The sequence below is a fragment of the Lolium rigidum genome, chromosome 6 (assembly GCF_022539505.1).
Source record: "Lolium rigidum isolate FL_2022 chromosome 6, APGP_CSIRO_Lrig_0.1, whole genome shotgun sequence".
In the NCBI taxonomy this organism is placed as follows: Eukaryota; Viridiplantae; Streptophyta; class Magnoliopsida; order Poales; family Poaceae; genus Lolium; species Lolium rigidum.
This window is the reverse complement of record NC_061513.1, coordinates 13,742,031-13,758,614: the sequence shown is the minus strand read 5'-3', so window position 1 is coordinate 13,758,614 and position 16,584 is coordinate 13,742,031. Positions and strand designations below refer to the sequence as shown.

At 42.8% G+C, this 16,584-nt stretch overlaps 1 protein-coding gene across 1 annotated transcript; it reads left to right on the top strand.

Annotated features, from left to right (window-relative positions):
• Positions 1-4,885: 4,885 nt before the first annotated feature.
• Positions 4,886-6,845, top strand: LOC124661601 (chloroplast stem-loop binding protein of 41 kDa a, chloroplastic-like). Its single transcript, XM_047199480.1, has 6 exons — positions 4,886-5,348; positions 5,442-5,563; positions 5,660-5,762; positions 5,852-5,990; positions 6,088-6,365; positions 6,491-6,845. Exons 1-6 carry the CDS (start codon positions 4,986-4,988, stop codon positions 6,680-6,682), a joined length of 1,197 nt encoding a protein of 398 aa, XP_047055436.1. The 5' UTR covers positions 4,886-4,985; the 3' UTR covers positions 6,683-6,845.
• Positions 6,846-16,584: the final 9,739 nt, after the last annotated feature.

Sequence of the window (16,584 nt, the reverse complement as noted above, 5' to 3'; positions counted from 1 at the left end):
TTGGCAGTACCGAGCGATCATTCAAAATGACTTATTACTCACAGTGATGATGAGTATATTCGAGGCATTGGAGATAGGAGTGAAGATCTGTTAATTGTATTGACCAAATTACCATGTCCTTACAAATAAGAATAGTATTTTCATGAGTTGCCAATATATAGAGAGAAGTTGAAGCAGTGTATCAAACTATTGGGGTGTGAAAGACTAGCTGTAGCTTTGAACGCAGAAGACTAGCAAACGTTTTGAGCAGCTGTTTGATTCTGTCTAGCATTATCACAGAAGACTAGAGTCATGAGTTAACTTAAGAACAAATAGTTGATCTGGAATCCACCAAGCGACAATATATCTGATTTGTAAACATAAGGTATGTATGCAAGTATTTCTACGCACATGTTGACCGTGTGCCCTTGATGAGGAAATTGTTGTTGAGAAGGAACTACACCCGAGCTCAGCGTTTATGTGAGCACCAGGGGAACTATGACACGCTCTCTGGAGATGGTGTTTTGGCTCATATGTGCATATGAACCTATTGTTGAAAATGCATAAATATTACATCTCAAAAATATCAAAAAAATTGAAAATAAAATTTGACGTGTAAATAATATGGACATTCTATGTTCTCGCACAATCTTTCGGGGAAAATGAAAATTTATTTCCTATTTTTTATATTTTGTATTATATTTTTACATAATAGGTTCATATGCACCTATGACCTGAAATGTATTTCCCACGCTCTCTGTACTTGTAATATCAGGTGGTCGCTAGAGAGAAAATTATATTAATATTATTATCTACACTAATTTGTTGGAAACTCGTAATTATAAAACTAGTTGAATGCCCGTGCGTTGCTACAGTTTCTCAAGTTTTTTTCGTCACATTGCAAAAATGTTAAAAATATCTTTTGTTAAATTAAAATTTGATATTTATTGTATGCATATATAGAATAAACCAGGTTAATTATCTGAAATTCACTTTTCATCTTAAGTGCATATGGTCCTACCACGAAAGATAACACTTTAAAATATACAGAAAATCTCAAACAAATTTTCGTGTGTACATATCGATATTTTATGTGCGCAAACCATGTTTTATGGAAAAGTGACATTTTTTATGTACCATGTAAGAAATATAAATAAGTGTCTCGTGAAGAGATTTTTAGCACTGAATTTTTTCCTTTTACAAACGACACAAAACAAACTGATTTTTCGTTAAACAACTTTGCAAGCACATAGAAGAACATAAAAAATATTGGTTTTTCGTAAAACGACTTTCTGAGCACATAAAACGTTGAGATGTGGGCGAGGTTTTTTTTTGTCATTTTTTTGATATTTCAAAATATGTTTCAAACTCATTTCAAAATCAGGAGCATATGCTCCTCAATGCTAAAACGGCCCGTCCTTTAATTACAAAACGCTTTGTCCTTTAATTTTCTCTTATTAAAATGGTCATAAATTAGGAAAATAATAATGAAATATACCTACTATCACTGGGAACAGTCTTAGGTCACGACCACGACGAAAGTGTCTTTTTTTATTCATAAACAATGTAAGCATGTGTATGCATTGCATGATGCACGTGCTACGTGTACACACCGAACATGTTTGGATTGGACTGTCTTGATTACATTTTTATATGTACGTTACATGCTTGTAAGATTGTAATTAACGTTCGATTATGCCGATGCATGGCTGCTAAGTGCTGAGCGATAAGTGCTTTGAAGTTGAGGCAAAATAACTTTTTACATGATCACAAAGGTAAAACAGTCGTCACATCCTAGGCTCCTAGCAGCAAATGAATGGTGCGAACAAGAGATCGAAGTACACACTTGGAACTTCGTCACGGTATCCTGCAATTGCGAGCGCCGGCCAGCCACGGGCTATCGGTCTGCTAGCTACTTGTCATGCACGACGCCGACTGCACTGACGGCAAAGGAGTCGCGCCTCCTCCACAGAGCTGGCCGACGCGCCCAGCGTGGGTGGTGAACTCTTACGGTGAGTCCTGGACTCCTGGTTTCTCATCGCCGTCACCCTGCATCCACCGCTCGTCTTTGATCCTCAGTCCTCACGACCGCCAGCCCGGCGTGGGTGGTGAACTCTTACGGTGAGTCCTGGACTCCTAGTCGATTCTCATCGCCGCCACCCTGCGGCCACCGCTAGTCTTTGATCCTCAGTCCTCACCGCCGCCACGTCCTGCTACTGATGTCTACTAAATAGCTGAACCAGCTACGATGGATGAGATCGAGTACGTAGGTGTGGCAGTGCGGCAGTTTGGCGATATGGGTACGCGTCGGGTGCGCGGCTGGCCGACGTTTTTCATGCCTAGCTAGCCCGCTTCTTTCTGGAGAGACAGAGTCGCGTCTCCTCCACGGGGCTGGCCGACAGGCCCGACGTGGGCGGCGTCTTTGATCCTCAGTCCTCACCGCCGCCTCGTCCTGCTACTGATGTCGGCTAAATAGCTGAACCAGCTACGATGGATGGGATCGAGTACGTAGGTGTGGCAGTGCGGGCAGTTTGGCGATATGGACGCGTCCGGTGCGCGGCTGGCCGACGTTTTTCATGCCTAGCCCGCTTCTTTCTGGAGAGACGGGAGCAGCTATATAGCAGCATCCCAGTGCCGATAGGCCGGCGTCACGACGACTGCATGCAAACGTGGTGCAGCGCTGGCGATGAGGCTCCAACACGGACTCGATCAGTTCATTATATGCTGCTCGGTTGCCTGCGTCCGTGCGGTTGCCTGTGTCCGTGAGCAAAGTAGATAGATTGATGGATGCGCTTGTACCAGATCGAATATGTTGTCTGGCTGGCTAAATAGATCGTGGGCTTGGTTATCCAGGGCTATTTAAGTGGAAATTATGTTGGGCCTAAGAAAAACACTCTTTAGCCCGTTTGTGACACCAGCCAGTCACCTATTGCAATTTAATAGTAAAGATAAAACAAGTGTGAGGCATGGATCAGCAGCAACTCGTGGGCACTTAGCTATTATACTTGCTCTAAGTAGACTTTTCCATATTTTTATTTTGTCTTTTGGAGGTGCCGCTTTCACACAGTGGGAACATGTAGTTTCTGCTTTGGTAAGATATTGCTTTAAGACCATGAGACCCACGTACTATTTTGGACTATAGCACCGTGTAGCGGCATCCTAAAGTTAATACACAATTAAAGGACAAAACTAATACACTGAAATGATAACTCCACGAACGCGCGGTATGGAGGGGGAGTAGCTTTCAGTAGCTCTACACTGGCAGCTTGTATACAGGCAATATTGGACCCCATGGTCAACATGCACTGTTAATCTCCAGGGAAATCTCCGTCCAAGAATGGAAATTGTAGACCTCTAGACTCCATCGCAACTTGAACACAGATTGCAAAAGGAAGAAGAAAGAAGAGAGATTTACCAAGGTAACCACGACGCGGCGGACAACAACCGCACTGACATGGGGCAAAACAAACGACCACAGGTGAAAAATCTGCAGGAAGGAATTAGTCTCCACAAGCGTAATTCGAAGAACGAACAAGAAAAGGCGTCACTGTTTAGGTAGGAGGATGGATGGATGTGGTCCAATGGCTAAAGCTCTGCCAGCTTCTTGTAGACTGGCAGTCTCCGAGAGGAACCTTCACCCCCCTGGGTTAGGCTGGGTGGGATGGTATACTTTTTTTTCGCCACAAGTAAGAACTCAATCCTTGATAAGACACAAGGGGGAAAGGAAGATCTTCACTCATTCATTAAGTGCCTGCGGTGAGACGGCGACCCACAACAAACAAAGGGGTGGAGGGAGACCGAACAAGGAATAATTATCTTGAATGCATAATATCATATGAATATAAATTAAATAGATTGAAAAGAAGAAGGGGGACACAGGCGTGCCTAGCGACCCGACGCGTGGCCGCATGTGTGATGACCTGGACGATGGATCGCGCGGTTTGATCGTCAGTGTTTTCCTTTGTGGGTGGTGCTCGGCGTCCCCCCTAGATCACCCGGGTCCCTGGCTGTCCGATCGGTCAATCCGGGTTATTCTTGGCCATCTGATCAAATCATATACATCTCTCTCCCGTTTTTGCTTCCATATAATGTATCAAAGTAGCAAAAAACGTTTTGTTTGTAGCAAAATCTATTTCCACCTAAAATCCCACTTTTGCTTCCATAATAATATACAAAAGTAGTGAAAAATGGTTCATTTGCAAAATCTATTTCACATAAACTTCCGCTTTTTTGCTACCATAAAGACACCATTGTAGTTTAACCAACCCAATTGTCGCAAAAACTAGTTCACCCACAAAACACAGAGACCTCGCCAGACCGGAGACATCGTAGCAAAATATTTATATTTATTCTATTGTAGCAAGATTCAACCTCGTCGGATATATCCCCGGCCGGAGAAAAGAGATTGCCCTAATAACGAAACGGTCGTAGCAGCAATTTTGTACTATTGTAGCAAGCACATAGAATTTTTTTTGTAGCAAAACCGACTTTTACAATTGCAGCACCGCCGGCGCACCTCCACCATCGTGTACCTCCTCCGCCTGCAGCATCTCTGCTCCGACTCGCCCCCGCGCTACCTGCATCTCCCAACTCTCGACTCGCAGCGAGGATTTAAAAAGAGGAGTAGAGGAGGCCAGCCATGGGTGCGAGAGCCGGGGATGGCATGAATCCGGTTGCCATGGGTGCTCGAGGAGGCGGTGGAGCGGCTGGAGGGAGATCTGCAGGGTGGTGCGCGGTAGTGGCGGAGGCCTATTGGTGGAGGTAGGGGACGAGTGGACGGGCGTGGTTGGGGAGAAAAAAGGTGGGTGTCCGAGGATGAGGCCAAAGGTGGTTGGCAGGCAGACGCTGGCGGTTTGGGCCTAGGGCGGAGGAGGAGTCGGATGAGAGGCTCATCTTATCTGGTCTGTGTGTATGACGATGCCTGCTGCTTTCGCATATCCCAGTATCGATCATCCCATGCCTACCGATCATCAGTCTCTCCTCTCATCTCCTCCCAAGCTCCCACCATGGCCATGGCCGCCACAGCCACAGCCGCAGCGGGCGCCGTGGCAGCATTCACCTCAGGCCGCCGCATCTCGACCTCGCCTCCGTCGTCACTCTCATCGCCATTCCTCCCGCGCGCGGCCGGCGCGATCGTGGCGAGGAGACGACGTGCGGCGCCGACAGCCCGCCGTGCCGCGGCTGCCGTGTCAGTGCGCGCCCAGGCCCAGAAGAGCGTGCTGATCGTCAACACCAACAGCGGCGGGCACGCGGTCATCGGGTTCTACTTCGCCAAGGCGCTCCTCGCCGCTGGGCACTCCGTCACCGTGCTCACCGTCGGCGAGGAGGGCTCCGACAAGATGAAGAAGCCGCCCTTCTCCCGCTTCTCGGTGCGATCGAATTAGACTCAATCGGAGGCTGCCTTGCCTGTTCGCGTTCGCGTTCTCATGGATTCTCTCGTGGCCGGGTGCACATGCATGCAGGAACTCACGAGCGCCGGGGCGAGCACGGTGTGGGGCGATCCGGCGGACGTCGGCGCGGCGGTCGGCGGAGCCTCGTTCGATGTCGTGCTCGACAACAACGGCAAGGACCTCGACGCCGTCAAGTATGCATGCATGTTGACCAACAGCTAGCTGCGCGCGCGCCTCTCTGTTTTCCGACACACACGGAAGAGCTGAGGCGATTTCTCGGTTTCGTGCAGGCCGGTGGCGGACTGGGCCAAGTCGGCCGGCGTGGGCCAGTTCCTGTTCATCAGCAGCGCCGGGATCTACACTCTCACCGACCAGCCGCCACACGTCGAGGGGGTAATACAATCCTGCTCCTACTTCATGTTAACAAGCTAGCAGAGTCCATGAAGGATCCTCAATCTGCGTGCGTGACGATGCTTTCGCAGGACGCCGTGAAGGAGAGCGCCGGGCACGTCGGCGTGGAGAAGTACATCGCGGCGGAGTTCGGCAGCTGGGCCTCGTTCCGCCCGCAGTACATGATCGGCTCCGGCAACAACAAGGACTGCGAGGAGTGGTTCTTCGACAGTAAGAATCTAATTCACTGCCAAGCTAACTCACTGTGCAGCACAGAACGAGCGAGATTTTTGACAGACACAAACACACGACCTGTTTTGTTTTGCAGGAATCGTGCGGAAGCGGCCGGTGCCGATCCCGGGGTCGGGGATGCAGCTGACCAACATCTCCCACGCGAGGGACCTGGGCAGCATGCTCACGCTTGCCGTCGAGAACCCCGACGCGGCGGCAGGGAAGATCTTCAACTGCGTCAGCGACCGCGCCGTGACGCTCGACGGCCTGGCCAAAATGTGCGCGGCAGCCGCTGGCACCACGGCCGATATCGTCCACTACGACCCGGCCGCCGCCGGCGTCGACGCCAAGAAGGCCTTCCCCTTCCGCAACATGGTAGTAATCGAATTACCATCGTACATGCATGCATGTTCGCGCGCGCGCGCGCAATCTCCGACATGCATGCATGGAGCTTAATTGGTGAAGAGCTTGTGCTGACTAATTGCAATGGTTTTGATCAGCATTTCTACGCGGAGCCTCGGGCGGCCAAGGAGGTGCTGGGGTGGACGAGCTCCACGAACCTGCCGGAAGACCTGAAAGAGCGCTTCGCCGAGTACGCAAGCAGCGGCCGGGGAGAGAAGGCCATGACCTTCGATCTCGACGACAAGATCCTCAGCGCCGTCGGTGCCGCGCCAGTCAGCGTCGCCGCCTAGGCTCCTTGTTTCTTTAATTGAGGCGCAGCGGGAATATCCGTCTGTTACACCATCACGGGTTACAGCTTACCTAAATAATAAGAATAGTTGCACCACATATTGTCCTTAACGTATTATCTCTCTGGTATTAACTTATGAAGAATCAAACTCATCTTATACTTTAGGGTCTGTCTACTCTCAGGCTAATGCTCAGCTAGCTAGATGACGTCAGCAACGTTTGTGAATAAACCTACTCGCGCGCCTGTACAAACCATCGATGGGTACGTACACGCGCCGGCGCGTGTGTCCTCTGCACACGGACTTATTGATTCACACGTACTCTTTCCGTCCATAAATAAGCGTACATGCGGGTTTTCAGACAAATTATGAAATGAAGTAAAAAAATAATTGAAAACATGTATCTCTCCTCTTTAATTTTTTGACTTTCAATAAGCTATGTACATATAGAAAACAAGAAGAATATGTGCTTAATATTATTGGGTTTGATTTTCGTGCGATGAGAAAGAAACAATTAAATTGTATTGCGAAGATAGGAGTACACTCTTTTATGGACAAAGTTTAGGACTAGATGTCCACTTATTTGCGGACGGAGAGAGTATTGCTGCTATATACTACGTATAACTGTTGCTGATCGTCGGTAACTTGGCATGGTGGTGGGCTCGTGGCTGCTCTGATACTTGCTCATAGGAAATACTAGTAATTGATCTGCGGCGGTACTACAGTGAAATAGTAATTGGTGTGACCAAACCCAGCATATGTACATTAAAATCATATAGAATGTGAGAAGTGAAAAGAACTAGATAATATGGTTATTTTTTCAATTACACATATCACTGGACATAAAATTTAGTTGCAACCCAGAAATGTTTTAGTTGCAATCGTACTTGCAACTGAGAAAAAATTCAGTTGCAATCCTATTTACAACAGTGAAAAAACTCAGTTACATTTCTACTTGTAACTGGAAGAATCTCAGCCGTGAATGTATTTGTAAGTAGAAAAATTTATAGTTACAACCCAACTTGCAATTAAAAAAATTCAGTTTCTAACTGAACTCTAACCGATGAAAAATTGAGTTTCTAGTCGCTGCAAGTGGACACAAAATTAATTGCACACTGGAAAAAATGTCAGTTGCAAATACACTTGCAACTGGAGAAAATCCCAATTATCACCACACTTACAACTGGAAAAAGTCTCAGTTGCAACCACACTTGCAACTGTAAAAAATGTCGGTTGCAACCACACGTGCAAGTGGAGAAAAAATTCGATTAAAACTAGAAGAATCTCAGTTGCAACTCCACTTGCAATTGCAAAAAAAATAAAAATAAACTCAGTTGCAACTCCATTTGCAATTGCCAAAAAAAAAAGACTTAGTTACAACTCCACTTGCAACTAAAAAAAAATCTCAGTTGCAACTCCACTTGCAACTAGAAAAAAATTCTCAGTTGCAACTCCACATGCAACAGCAAAAAAAAATCTAAGTTACAACTCCACTTCAACTACAAAAAAAATATTACACCATCTCAACAAACTTCATATATTATGCACAAACTGAAAAATAAAATAAAACCAAAAAATGAAAAATAAAAACGCGAGACTTCATATATTATAAAAATATATTCATCAACCGAAGGTATTCCGGTCTGGTGGCTTGTGTAGTCAGGACATTTGCTGGAATAAAAAAACATCACTTTGACGGTGAAATTTATCATGTAGCACCACTTTACTTTTGCGGAACAAAAAACCATCACATTTTGTCAGATTTTTTGCCGAATGCACTAATCGATGATTGGAGGCGAATTGACACGATGCTGACGTGGCACTCCCCTAACGGAAAGAGGTGACGACCGTTAACGGCCGGTCATGGGGACCACCGCAGATCTTGGGATGATATGGAAAAAATGTAAAATCTCACCCATGTCGTCCCCTCACCCACTCCTCAGCCCCGCCCGAGAAATCCCCGACGCTGACGGCTCCCGGCGAGGCTCTGTCCTCGCAGCCGGCCAGGAGGCCACCAGCCATGCCAACGTCGGGCCAGGCCTCGGCCATATTTTCCACCAGCGCAGCCCACCGCCCCATGCCTCACAATTGGTACGCCCCTGCTAACTATCGTCGGCAGACGGATATGGCGATGGCGCGGTTCCGAGAGGAGAGCAAGCGGTGTGTGGACCTGATCTGGGCGGTGGCGAGTCGAGGGAGGCAACGTTGAAAGCCTGGAAGGGCACCATCCTCTCGCGCAGGCAGGGAGTTTATGGACCACATCAAGATTGACCAGACGTGGATAAGAAGATGGCGATTCCTAAGATTGGAATCACGTGTGCTCGATTCCTTCGGGGAAAATGGAGAAGACGATGAGGCCGAATTGTGGTGCTTATTTTTTTTACGCGGGGAGCTTCACGTACTAGCACCAAGGTACTCATATCCTCTGGCTACTAAGTTTTCTAGTTCCTGGTGAGTGCTCGAAGTTATTTTCTTGTTTTTATTTTCACTAGTTAGGCTTAATAAAAACAACAACGAAATTAGAGAGCTTTATAGTATTTATCTTGAGTTAGGACATGAGATGTTTGAAGAGAAAATTAAAAAAAACCGATTGAATTTTACTTTCATGCTAGTAGCAATGTTATTAGTATGAATTCGTTGAGCACCATTATTTCTAATGCCATGGAAAAGTCTAACCTTGGGGAAGCTGGTTTTGATGAGCATAACATTTTTAGTCCCCCAAGCACGGAGGATGAAATTTACTTTGATGATACTATGCCTCCAATATATGATGATTACAATGATGAATATGATATTTTCAGCCCACCTACTATCGAGGAGAAAAGTAATTATGATTACGGTATGCCTCCTATATTTGATGATTATGGTGATGAGAATAATAATGATAGCTATTTTGTTAAATTTTCTCCCACTACAATTAATAAAAATAACTATGCTTATGTGGGGAGTAATAATTTTATGCATGCGGCTCATGATAAGAATGTTTTAGGTGATAATTATATTGTTAATTTTGTTCATGATGCTACTAAAAGTCATTATGAGAGAGGGAAACATGGTTCTATGTACCTCAATAATATTAAGTTTCACCTCTTTATGTTGAAAATTTTGAAGTTGCACTTGTTTTGCTTTCCTATGCTTGTTACTTTGTGCTTCCATGACTTGTTTCTTTACAAGATTATTTTTCAGATGAAGTGGTTTAGATTTAAATTTGTTTTATATTTACTTATTGATGCTCTCTTTTACTCAAATTCATATTTATTATGTGAGCATCTTCTCAAACTACTGCGCCTAGCTGAAGGGCGTTAAAGAAAAGCGTTTATGGGAGACAACCCATTGTTTTATTTATGTAGTTTTTCTTTTATGTTGAGTCTTGGAAGTTATTGCCTCCGTAATAACCTCTCTTTAACATTTTTATTTCGTTTTTGTACCAAGAATAGCCTCTAATAGGAAGAAAGTAAGATTTGGGGAAGTTCTTTGTTGAGAAATAGATTTTATGTTGTTACCATAAAAATTCGTATAAATAGTCAGGGCGGAATTTTAAGCTGTCATTTTTATGCTTTATATCTAACTTTCGTTAGTTGACCACTTTTCGAGATGTGCAACATTATATTTTTGAAAAAATCGATCTTTACCTGTTGTTATGTTTTAACAGCTGCACTATTTGCATTTGCCTCTTAAATCTCTTTATTTTTGAGTTATTTTGATTAAAGAGTTTTTAAAGAGTTGCTACAGTATCTAATGCTTTAATAGATGTTTGATATATGTCATAATTGAACCCAAGTGGATTTGTTTATTTTGATTGTACTAATGCTGCTAATAAAGAATTGAGTGAAGTTTTGTATGAAGGAAGTTTTCAAGTGTAGGGGGGAGAATGATGTAATGGGATGAAGAATGGACAAAATCTCAAGCTTGAGGATGTCCCTGCACCCGAAAAATATCTAAGAGGTACAAGCGTCAAATCTTGGGAATGCCCAAGGCATCCTCTTCTTCATCAACAAAAATATCAGGCATCTTTCAAGACACTATATTTTTATTGCTTCATATAATATGTGTAAATATTTTTGGAGCATCTTTATTTTTGTTTTTAGTTTTCTTTTGTTTTGTTTTTGTAGAATATGGTTGTATTCTAGCATTCTTGTGTGGGAGAGAGACCGGCTCGGTTTTAATTTCATAGAACGCTCTAGTTTTCGTTGTTATTGTTCTGCGAGTGTTCTAGTTTTTCTGGTACTGCGTTTAGCTCTTGGTTTTCGATTCTAATTTTGTTCAGAGCTTGTTAGTTTCTTTATTCATGTATGATTAGCTCTCTTGTCCATATTGATTTTTATCTCTGAGAGTTATTTCAAATAAGTTGATTGGTGTTGGATACGAGTAAATTGTTTCATGCTAATAGTGATGCAAAAGGAAGCTTGTCTAGACTGTGGCATAGATTTTGGCATGTCATGTTAGATGTTATTCTTACTAGTTGAATGCCCGTGCGTTGCTACGGCTACTATATGTTTCCTTGCAGCATGTCAATACAATACCTGCAAAAAATTGTATGAAAACCGCCACAATATATTCAAAGAACCTACTTTCTCTGTTCTAAAACTAAGCTACTTAATTTTTTCTAGATACGGATGTAGCTACACACTGAAAATATGTCTAGCCTATTTAGAAAAACTTGACTTGAGCATCTTCTTTTGTAACAAATTAAGAGACTATAAGATCTACATCGTTTAAAATATATTTTGATAACAATATAATTGGCATCTTCGAATATGCAATAAACACCCAACTATTTTTTTATATGAATAAGTATCTATTCTTCGATGCTCCTTAGATATATGTTACATATATTTTTCTACTTCATTGTCATAGTACTTAAGCAAACGTACCAAAAGTTCTTCCTCGGCTCATAAAAATCCAGTAAAAAAATACTCTCTACGTCCTGAAATAACATGTCCAACATGTATAGTAATTCATTTTTACAGAAAAAAACCCTTCTTAATTCTGAATGTTTTCAAAACATATCCGATTCAAATATTCATCTTTCTTCACATCGGGGACGACGTGCGCCACTCCTCCTCTGAGAGGGTGTCTGACACTGTGATGGCGTGTAACTCACACGTTCGTTGGGAACCCCAAGAGGAAGGTATGATGCGCACAGCAGCAAGTTTTCCATCAGAAAGAAACCAAGGTTTATCGAACCAGGAGGAGCCAAGAAGCACGAAGAAGGTTGATGGCGGCGAAATGTAATGCGGCGCAACACCAGGGATTCCGGCGCCAACGTTGAACCTGCACAACACAACCAAAGTACTTTGCCCTAACAAAACAGTGAGGTTGTCAATCTCACCGGCTTGCTGTAACAAATGATTAACCGTATTGTGTGGAAGATGATTGTTTGCAAGAAAACAGTAAAACAAGTATTGCGATGAGATTGTATGCGATGTAAAAAATAGGATCGGGGTCCACGAGTTCACTAGAGGTGTCTCTCCCATAAGATAAAAGCATGTTGGGTGAACAAATTACGGTCGGACAATTGACAAATAGAAAAGGGCATAACAATGCATATACATGATATGATAAATATAGTGAGATTTAATTGGGCATTACGACAAAGTACATAGACCGCCATCCAAGCTGCATCTATGCCTAAAAATTCCACCTTCGAGGTTATCATCCGAACCCCTTTCGGTATTAAGTTGCAAAGCAACGGACAATTGCATTAAGTATGGTGCGTAATATAATCGACAACTACATCCTTAGACATAGAATCAATGTTTTATCCCTAGTGGCAACAACACATCACAACCTTAGAACTTTACATCACTTCGTCCCGGTATCAATGAAGGCATGAACCCACTATCGAGCATAAATACTCCCTCTTGGGGTTAAGAGTAAAAACTTGGCCAGAGCCTCTACTAATAACGGAGAGCATGCAAGATCATAAACAACACATAAATAATAGATTGATAATCACCATAACATAGTATTCTCTATCCATCGGATCCCGACAAACACAACATATAGTATTACAGATAGATGATCTTGATCATGTTAGGCAGCTCACAAGATCCAACAATGAAGCACAAAAGGAGAAGACGACCATCTAGCTACTGCTATGGATCCATAGTCCAGGGGTGAACTACTCACTCATCACTCCGGAGGCGATCATGGCGATGAAGAGTCCTCCGGGAGATGAATCCCCTCTCCGGTAGGGTGCCGGAGGCGATCTCTCGAATCCCCGAGATGGGATTCGCGGCGGCGGCGTCTGCGGAAGGTTTTCCGTATCGTGGCTCTTGGTGCTGGGGGTTTCGCGACGGAGGCTTTAAGTAGGCGAAAGGGCAACGCGAGGGGCCACACGAGGGCCCCACACGCCGGGGCCGCGCGGCCAAGCCCTAGGCCGCGCCGCCACTGTTGTGGCGGCGCCTCGTGGCCCCACTTCCTTCCCCTTCGGTCTTAGGAAGCTTCGTGCAAAAATAGGACCCTGGGCGTTGATTTCGTCCAATTCGAGAATATTTCCTTACTAGGATTTCTGAAACCAAAAACAGCGAGAAAACAACAAGCGGCTCTTCGGCATCTTATTAATAGGTTAGTTCCGAGAAAATGCGTAAATACGACATATAATGTGCATAAAACATGTAGATATCATCAATAATGTAGCATGGAACATAAGAAATTATCGATACGTTGGAGACGTATCGGCATCCCCAAGCTTAGTTCTGCTCGTCTCGAGCAGGTAAAACGATAACAAAGATAATTTCTGAAGTGACATGCCATCATAATCTTGATCATACTATTTGTGAACATATGTAATGAATGCAGTGATCAAAACAATGGTAATTACATGAGTAAACAAATGAATCATAAAGCAAAGACTTTTCATGAATAGTACTTCAAGACAAGCATCAATAAGTCTTGCATAAGAGTTAACTCATAAAGCAATAAATCAAAGTAAAGGTATTGAAGCAACACAAAGGAAGATTAAGTTTCAGCGGTTGCTTTCAACTTATAACATGTATATCTCATGGATATTGTCAACATAGAGTAATATAACAAGTGCAATATGCAAGTATGTAGCAATCAATGCACAGTTCACACAAGTGTTTGCTTCTTAAGGTGGAGAGAGATAGGTGAACTGACTCAACAATAGAAGTAAAAGAAAGGTCCTTCAAAGAGGAAAGCATCGATTGCTATATTTGTGCTAGAGCTTTTATTTTGAAAACATGAAACAATTTTGTCAACGGTAGTAATAAAGCATATGAGTTATGTAAATTATATCTTACAAGTTGCAAGCCTCATGCATAGTATACTAATAGTGCCCGCACCTTGTCCTACTTAGCTTGGACTACCGGATCATCGCAATGCACATGTTTCAACCAAGTGTCACAAAGGGGTACCTCCATGCCGCTCTGTACAAAGGTCTAAGGAGAAAGCTCGCATTTTGGATTTCTCGCTTTTGATTATTCTCAACTTAGACATCCATACCAGGGACAACATGGACAACAGATAATGGACTCCTCTTTAATGCATAAGCATGTAGCAACAATTATTATTCTCATATGAGATTGAGGATATATGTCCAAAGCTGAAACTTCCACCATGATTCATGGCTTTAGTTAGCGGCCCAATGTTCTTCTCTAACAATATGCATGCTCCAACCATTAAGGTGGTAGATCCCTCTTACTTCGGACAAGACGGACATGCATAGCAACTCACATGATATTCAACAAAGAGTAGTTGATGGCGTCCCCGAAGCATGGTTATCGCACAGACAAGCAACTTAATAAGAGATAAAGTGCATAAGTACATATTCAATACCACAATAGTTTTTAAGGCTATTTTGTCCCATGAGCTATATATTGCAAAGGTGAATGATGGAATTTTAAAGGTAGCACTCAAGCAATTTACTTTGGAATGGCGGAGAAATACCATGTAGTAGGTAGGTATGGTGGACACAAATGGCATAGTGGTTGGCTCAAGGATTTTGGATGCATGAGAAGTATTCCCTCTCGATACAAGGTTTAGGCTAGCAAGGTTATTTGAAGCAAACACAAGGATGAACCGGTGCAGAAAAACTCACATAAAAGACATATTGTAAACATTATAAGACTCTACACCGTCTTCCTTGTTGTTCAAAACTCAATACTAGAAATTATCTAGACCTTAGAGAGACCAAATATGCAAACCAAATTTTAGCAAGCTCTATGTATTTCTTCATTAATGGGTGCAAAGTATATGATGCAAGAGCTTAAACATGAGCACAACAATTGCAAAGTATCACATTATCCAAGACATTTTAGAATTACTACATGTAGCATTTCCCAATTCCAACCATATAACAATTTAACGAAGAAGAAACTTCGCCATGAATATTATGAGTAAAGCCTAAGGACATATTTGTCCATATGCAACGACGGAGCGTGTCTCTCTCCCACAAAGTGAATGCTAGGATCCATTTTATTCAAACAAAACAAAAACAAAAACAAACCGACGCTCCAAGTAAAGAACACAAGATGTGAGCTGAATAAAAATATAGTTTCGGGGAGGAACACTGATGATGTTGTCGATGAAGAAGGGGATGCCTTGGGCATCCCCAAGCTTAGACGCTTGAGTCTTCTTAGAATATGCAGGGGTGAACCACGGGGGCATCCCCAAGCTTAGAGCTTTCACTCCTCTTGATCATAGTATATCATACTCCTCTCTTGACCCTTGAAAACTTCCTTCACACCAAACTTCAAGCAAACTCATTAGAGGGTTAGTGCACAATTAATAATTCACATATTCAGAGGTGACACAATCATTCTTTACACTTCTGGACATTGCATAAAGCTACTTGGACATTAATGGATCAAAGAAATTCATCCAACATAGCAAAAGAGGCAATGCGAAATAAAAGGCAGAATCTGTCAAAAACGAACAGTTCGTAAAGACGAATTTTAAAATGGCACCAGACTTGCTCAAATGGAAAAACTCAAAACTAATGAAAGTTGCGTACATATCCGAGGATCACGCTCGTAAATTGGCATATGTTTTCGAATTTTCTACGAGAGACTTAGGCCCAGATTGGTGACGGACGAGCAATGCTGTGTTACGCGCAGCAATCCCAAATATAACATCAACTTTAACATAGAAACTTTACTTGGCACAAAAACATGATAAGGAGAGGTTGCTACAGTAGTAAACAACTTCCAAGACTCAAATATAAAACAAAAATTGCTGTAGTAAAAATATGGGTTGCCTCCCATAAGCGCTTTTCTTTAACGCCTTTCAGCTAGGCGCAGAAAGTGCAAATCAAGTAACATCAAGAGTAGAAGCATCAACATCATAACTTGTTCTAATAATAGAATCAAAAGGCAACTTCATTCTCTTTCTAGGGAAGTGTTCCATACCTTTCTTGAGAGGAAATTGATATTTAATATTACCTTCCCTCATATCAATAACAGCACCAACGGTTCGAAGAAAAAGTCTTCCCAACACAATTGGACAAGATGCATTGCATTCGATATCCAAGACAACAAAATCAACGGGAACAAGGTTATTGTTAACCGTAATGCGCACATTATCAATCCTCCCCAAAGGTTTCTTTTTAACATTATCGGCAAGATTAACATCCAAATAACAATTCTTCAATGGTGGCAAGTCAAGCATATCATAAATCTTTTTAGGCATAACAGAAATACTTGCACCAAGATCACATAAAGCATTAAATTCAAAGTCATTGAATTTCATTTTAATGATGGGCTCCCAACCATCTTCTAACTTGCTAGAAATAGAAGTTTCAAGTTTTAGTTTCTCTTCTCTAGCTTTTATGAGAGCATTTGTAATATGTTTTGTAAAGGCCAAATTTATAGCACTAGCATTAGGACTTTTAGCAAGTTTTTGTAAGAACTTTATAACTTCAGAGATGTGACAATCATCAAAGT